A 6,550-nucleotide genomic window follows, 5' to 3' on the forward strand; every position below is an offset into this window, starting at 1 on the left:
TTGATATCGATAAAATTTAAGTAATCTTGTTTTTGTTTTACAAGTATTGTTGAATATTGTGAAATTGTATTCATGCGAAATAGAAACCAAGTAATAAAAGTAAAATAAATAAAAAATACATAACTGAATTTTAAAACCACTTTTATTACTCAATAAGTTAAAAATCAGTAAAAAAATTAAATCATAGGCACTTTTGAACGTCAAAGCAAATATAATAATATTAATAACGTCTGTCTGTCGGTCAGCCCTCTAGTGAAGCTATTTGCTCGTTCCAAAGTTTAGATTCCTATGGAGAAGAACGAAGATCTGTTCGTTCGATCTTTTTCAATCAGATTCACAATACAATTCTTGATTACATTGCTTTTCTTTGCATCGATTGCTTCAACTATGTGAGAACAATGTAAAACTAATATTCAGTCAAAGCGATAGAAAAAAAACCTTAAGAACAACAAAATTAATACAGTCTGGAGCTGACCAGTCCCAGTTGACAGCGCTCGTTCACCAACATGGCACGTACACCAGCACCGTCCAACTCAACCATGTTGCAGGGAATCGAGCGATCCAATGCCCGTGCCACCGCCAATGAGACCTTTGAGTGAGCATGACAACTCTAAGCTGACACAAATGCATTCTACTAGTCTAATTAAATGACAATGCCAGATCCTGCCCCACTTAATTTCATCAATGTACAAGAAATGTAAAATTAATCAATATTATGCAATGAAAATAAGACGTTTGGTTACTTAATTATTATCCTGATAAAGTTGCGGATAAAAATTGGAAATAAAAAGAATTTAAAAACCCAATCCGTCCATATATATATATATCGCGACCATCTGCGTTTCTTAGTACGCTTGCAAAAGGAACACAAAGAGTCATTCAATAAAAAAAGGATTTATTAATGTCATGTGTACGGATTTTAATATGAATTTGGTATAAATACATACTGTTAGTTAATTTATTTTTTTATAATATATATTATAATGAATGCATATTCCAATTATTATTTCGTGTTTGAACGTTAGTGATTAGATGTAACGAAACGTCATTGGCGTGCGTGTGTCAGTTACGTCCAAAAAGTCATTATTTGACATTCGCTCTGTCTGTTCTGTTTACATTGTTGTTTCGTTATGACTATGAATTAAAAGTAGGATTACTAAAGGTGATATTGGTGATGAAATTCCTTCCTTCTATAGCTAAACCCCCTATGATAGCATTGTAATAATATAAAGCACTTAATTTAATTATTTCTACCATTATAACTGCAATTAATCTAAACTGGTACTTAACCTAAATGTAATATTTTGTTCTTAGATTTATATAGAAACCGCAAGCTCTAAAGGCTTTTAATCATGTTTTTAGTTATCACTAATAGAGCAGCAATTGAATGCTACATTTGGCATGCCTGTACAATATATTTTTTGGTGGGGCAAAGCTCTATAGAGATTCTGGCATTGTCATTTTAGCTAATTACAGGGCTCTCACATTTACAATAAATTTGTATAAAGTACAGAACACATTGAAATAACATGGTTATAGTTATATTTATAACGAAATATGCTACATTTAGTAGGAATCCAATTAATTCTACCAGTTGTGTCAATCCACAATTTTCTTACACCTGGATCTGTTGGAAACCTAAAACATAATATTAAAATAAATCATATGTCACATTCTATAAAAAAAAAAACATAAAATTCACTCAAAATCTATATTACTAATTAGTCGTAATAAATAATACTTATTATTTTAATTATAAAGTGTGCTATTGATTATAATAGACTGTATCATAGTAACAATCGACATTGATTACAAATTTGCCCAACACTATCGATGTCATAGATTTTGAAGGAAATGAACTTTTGTTTCGGTACTCGGGACTCTCGCGATGGACGTCATACATTGCGCGATTGCTCACGTAGTGCAAGATTGTACTCATCTATCGCAAGCAATGTATTACTATTAGTCTGCTTGCGATTATATCGTTTTTGTCTATAAAATTCATAATGCTAATGTTATAATTACAAATATCACAAGTATTTTTATGTTTTTGGACTTACCGGTGAAAAGAAATTCCTTCTCGTGCTATGCTACACACCTGGCTTCTTTTCCGACACGTTATAATAGCGCAAGACGGCATAATATAATATTTTTTTGCGGAGATACGTACGCTGTCAAAACATGACAGCGATTGCTAGCCGGTAAGTATGAACATTTGAGCTTTACGACAGCGGTATGCACGTTCGTTCGCACCCTCGGCGCGCGTGGCCCGCCCACAAGGCCAATCCAGTCTCTTTCTTTTATCCATGGTTATTGTCATTAATTTTCACAGATTCATTTCAAAGACTGCACTACATGAATATATTTTGATACCTATTTTTAATTACTGTGTCGTCTAATTTAGTAAATATTAATGTTAAGTAATGTCAGATATGCCAAGTTAGATTTGTTTCTGTTGCTCAACTATTTTGTGTTTTTAAATGTTGTGGTGTTTATATTATAGATATGAAATGAAAATTTAAAATTATTGCGAGTGTCGCCTGTTCAACTGAATACAGATTTATGATAGCTGTTGAAGAGCTTTAACCATTTTATTCAGTTTAGATATAATTTCTCTGAAGCATTACACTCTCAGAGCTCTTTCTAAATACCAAAAACATCTATATTTTTAAATATGTTCTTTGCGCAATTTATTTTTTGGGAGGAGTAAATATAACCACATATATGGATAAAGTAATATCGGTTTTTCATTAGTTAGATACCAGTTATTCATAGAGACTTGCTTCGGTCTGTCTAACCAAATTGTAATTAAAGTTCCATTAAATATTCCTGTAGTCTGCAGTTAGTTGAGCAAGCGACACAACTAGTTATATTTTCTGTATTGTTAGGGGGAAAATATAAAAATATTATTATATGGATTGAACCTTTAAGTTTTGTTATTTACAATCGTTTGTACTGCGTTTTTGCGTTTGATATCAAGTTGGTTTTATTGGCAAACAGCACGAAACACTAGAATGTGTCGCGCTTTGTTTCTATTGTGCTGCCATTTTATGATAGTTGACCCATCGCTTTTTCTTTGATATTTCACTTGTCCGTTGTACATACCTACTTTAGTGACAAAGTGTAAATAAAATATTCTCCAAGTATGTTTGTGTAGTTTTATTGAACAATAACTGAGTAACTGTAAACCACATCTGTTCGAAGCGCGCGTCAGCCGAGGAGGCGTATAGTTCTATCACTCGTTCACTGCCCCCTGTAGGAGGGGCACACTATGTACTAATCACTCTCACTGCCACTCTGTCCGGGAACATAGTCGGCATCATCTTCATCAGATATGTCAAGGTCATCCAAGTCTTGAAACAGTGATTCATCCACTTTGACTGCATCTCCTGTAATAGATAGCCAACCATATTTTTAAATTAAATACATTTAAAGCCATGATGATTCACAAAATGACCTTGCGATATCTTTTGTAAAAAATTAACTACAATTTCTAAATTGATTTTTGTCTTTGTCTGCCCCCATGGAAGACAGGCGTGAGGACTCTATGAGGAGTTGTTAAAGTACTAATAATGATATTGTCGCATATAAAATTAACAATACTAACCATCATCAAGGAATTTAAGATCAGACTCATTGAGTGTAGTGTCCCTCAAGAACAGCTCCCTGCCAGTAAGCTTGTTCTTATCCTTTTGTTCCTTCTCTCTTTTGGCGGGTATACCCATGTCAATCTCAAACTGTTTCCTCCACGCCAGGAAGGACTCCACAGTGACTCTTGTACCTTCAAACCTTTTCTGTAAAAATAAATTATAGATGATAGGATAAATTTATCCCACAACACGGTAATGCGGGGTAAGCCATTGGCAGAAGCTAGTGAATAATAATTTCCTTTTAAATTCAACTGTCTGATAAAGTTTCGATTGCTTTAAAAGTTATTAACAATTATCTAGAGCTATTTTTACTGGAAAATTGCACCTATAATAGGGCTAAATAGGAATATCATGTGACATAGGTCACATTATTATCCAGGTGTACTATTTACAACTAAAGTGCATAAATAAGTACTTGAAGTATATGTTTGAAATAATAAATAAATTGATCTCACCAGTTCTGCTTCTTCCTCAGCCTTCTTCTTGGCTAATATTTGTTCTTCTCTTTCTTTCTTGATGGCATCCCATCTGACATTGAGCCACTCTTGTCCAGCTGATACCAATGTGAACACCATCACCATGCCCAAGTTTTCATTTCCCTGAAAATTATTTATAATGATAATTATTATGTTCAAATTGTATTATGTTCAAACCTTCTTAAGTAAAGGTCCATAGTTATGCAGTGCAGACTAAAATACTGATTTAAATACATAAAAGTTAAGCTTAAACTTGTTGTAAGAAATAGTTATTAGAGGAAATATTGGTGGAGCAAAAGGAAATCATAAAATAATGTTTATTTGGGAATGAATAAATAAACAGACAAATAATATTATTGTTTGGTAAAAAGAGTAACAATGAATTCAACATCATACTATGTTATGTTAGAAGGTACTGAACTATTGAAGAGGAAGGTTAGTTTTCCTTTATAAAGAAAAGTTTACTTATATTCTACGTTTTTTCATACAGTAGAGAAGTAATTACCTGTTCTGTTAAATGTGAGAGCAGCTCATCCTTATCAACAACATCATCAAAGTTTTCTTCATCCTCTATTTCAATTACAGGTACCTCATCCGGGTACTTTGCTGTGTATGTGAAGACTAGTTGACACGCGAGCCCTTCTCCTTCATCAAACCCTTCAGATTTGATAGGTATACTAAACTTGTGGAAGGGTTTTGTTTCAATAACTGTAAATAAACGATAATTTAATTTTAATAAACAATTTACCCAAATATATATATATGGACTGGTTTAGAATAATGTGATAGTAATGCTAGACTTTAGATTAGATAGTAATTTAAGTCTCAAGAAGGTAAATTTGCACCGGTGAATACAACAAAAGTTGTTCCTCAGACACAACAAAATTAACACACTTTATAACCAATTTAGAAAAGACGGGTTCGCAGTAACAGGCAACAGAACTTACTTTGCATATCTCCATAATAAATAGAGTCTAAAGCTTCCACCTCGCTCGCCTGCTCATATTGGTAATCCATGATTTCTTTTTTATTTCACACGTTTTAGTTGCGATTCCACAGTTCCCACATACACAAATTGTCAAACGAATGTCATTTTGTATGTGTCTGTGTCTTATTGTCAATGTCACGTACGATCATAGACTGTCTATATGACCACAGACGACGTGCTCCTATTCAATAAACAAGTTGTAACGACAAACATTGTCAATGTCACAATTTGTTGATGTCAAAGTCATTGCGTCAAATTCATAGAAGTGCTTGTGTTTATTTTTGTGAATTATAATTTATTTTTCAATTCAATTGTTTAAGTATATGTAATACTTGTGATTTATAAAATGGATACACCCGATTTATTAACCCCTTTTAATGCGCAGTCGGATTCGGAACCATCTAATACACCAGGGTTAATATTTCAAGATATACCTACCTACCTCATCATTTTAAATTTTATAAGAAATTTTATGTTTATCTTTACTTAAATCATATTATTTATATTTCAGAAGCCAAGCAATTACCATAAGCTCATCGGCCAACGATGATTGCTCAGAATTACAAGAACACGTAATGGAGAATATTCAAAAACCTAATGTACCCAATGTAAATGTACCAGAAAGAATAGTTCTTTGCTTGGATGTTTGTTTCGACAACAACAAATCACTGTATCGGTTAGGCGACGGCTCGACATTTACACCGATTAACATGATGAAGAGAGTAATAGAATTTTTCTTACATTCTAAAAGTGCAATTAATAAGAAAACTGAGTTTGCCATTATAGTGCTGAAAGGTTCAGAAGCTGTGTGGATACAAAACTTTACTAGTAACATAAAGGATATTTTAGGTACTATTGAATATTTAAACCCAGAAGAATGTACATCTGAAATATTTGATATGAAAAATATTTTCAATTGGATTCGGCAGAAAGTTGAGATACCTGAATACAAAGATGGAGAGAGCACACAGCCTCCTCCTTATGTGGTGCGCTTGCTTGTGTTCTACGTGAGATCGAACTGTATTCCAATAATTCCACAAAACGAAGCTTACTACAGCTTCCTCAAGAAACAGTTGTACTTCTACATTGACATATTGCTAGCACATGAAGAAGAATGTTCTGTGTACAAATGTGAAGAGGTGTATGATGCACTTCAGGACTTAGATAATGGTTATTCCTATGTATTTGAAGTATCCAGAAATGCAACAAAGATCCATGATTGTATTGCTAAACTACTTGCCCATCCCCTACAGAGGCCTTTACAAAAAAACACAGATTATACATTTGGTGCTAAGAATTAAACAGTATAATGCATTTTGATATTTGAGTTTGTATCATCTCTTGCTTACTCACTTCCAATCCTAAAAGTAATAATTTAATATCTTGTTATAATAAGTGATGTATGTTTATATTTATGTTCATCATATTTGCTAGGA

General features: G+C 33.0%; 2 protein-coding genes and 1 long non-coding RNA gene across 3 annotated transcripts; 1 reads left to right on the top strand and 2 right to left on the bottom strand.

Annotated features, from left to right (window-relative positions):
• Nucleotides 1-1,188: 1,188 nt before the first annotated feature.
• LOC126912757 (uncharacterized) lies at nucleotides 1,189-2,190 on the bottom strand. The gene is made up of 2 exons (XR_007707423.1): nucleotides 2,061-2,190; nucleotides 1,189-1,638 (listed from the first exon to the last, which is right to left on the bottom strand). It is a non-coding gene; the product is annotated as an uncharacterized LOC126912757 (long non-coding RNA).
• A 954-nt stretch (nucleotides 2,191-3,144) lies between these two features.
• On the bottom strand, nucleotides 3,145-5,243 carry LOC118268407 (RWD domain-containing protein 1). Its single transcript, XM_035582876.2, has 5 exons — nucleotides 5,074-5,243; nucleotides 4,632-4,834; nucleotides 4,106-4,249; nucleotides 3,608-3,794; nucleotides 3,145-3,389 (listed from the first exon to the last, which is right to left on the bottom strand). Exons 1-5 carry the CDS (start codon nucleotides 5,141-5,143, stop codon nucleotides 3,277-3,279), a joined length of 717 nt encoding a protein of 238 aa, XP_035438769.1. The 5' UTR covers nucleotides 5,144-5,243; the 3' UTR covers nucleotides 3,145-3,276.
• A 95-nt stretch (nucleotides 5,244-5,338) lies between these two features.
• On the top strand, nucleotides 5,339-6,434 carry LOC118268406 (BRISC and BRCA1-A complex member 1-like). The gene is made up of 2 exons (XM_035582875.2): nucleotides 5,339-5,528; nucleotides 5,626-6,434. Exons 1-2 carry the CDS (start codon nucleotides 5,461-5,463, stop codon nucleotides 6,413-6,415), a joined length of 858 nt encoding a protein of 285 aa, XP_035438768.2. The 5' UTR covers nucleotides 5,339-5,460; the 3' UTR covers nucleotides 6,416-6,434.
• Nucleotides 6,435-6,550: the final 116 nt, after the last annotated feature.

This window comes from Spodoptera frugiperda, chromosome 29 (genome assembly GCF_023101765.2).
Source record: "Spodoptera frugiperda isolate SF20-4 chromosome 29, AGI-APGP_CSIRO_Sfru_2.0, whole genome shotgun sequence".
Classification (NCBI taxonomy): Eukaryota; Metazoa; Arthropoda; class Insecta; order Lepidoptera; family Noctuidae; genus Spodoptera; species Spodoptera frugiperda.

Bases quoted from the DNA above. Each gene is read 5' to 3' on its own strand.
- LOC118268407 (XM_035582876.2), bottom strand. From the start codon at position 5,143: ATGGATTACCAATATGAGCAGGCGAGCGAGGTGGAAGCTTTAGACTCT. The intron at 3,795-4,105 runs GTGAGATCAATT...TTATTTTTACAG, and splicing joins CTGAGGAAGAAGCAGAACTG to AAAAGGTTTGAAGGTACAAG. The intron at 3,390-3,607 runs GTTAGTATTGTT...TATCTATTACAG, and splicing joins TCTTAAATTCCTTGATGATG to GAGATGCAGTCAAAGTGGAT.
- LOC118268406 (XM_035582875.2), top strand. From the start codon at position 5,461: ATGGATACACCCGATTTATTAACCCCTTTTAATGCGCAGTCGGATTCG. The intron at 5,529-5,625 runs GTTAATATTTCA...TTTATATTTCAG, and splicing joins GAACCATCTAATACACCAGG to AAGCCAAGCAATTACCATAA.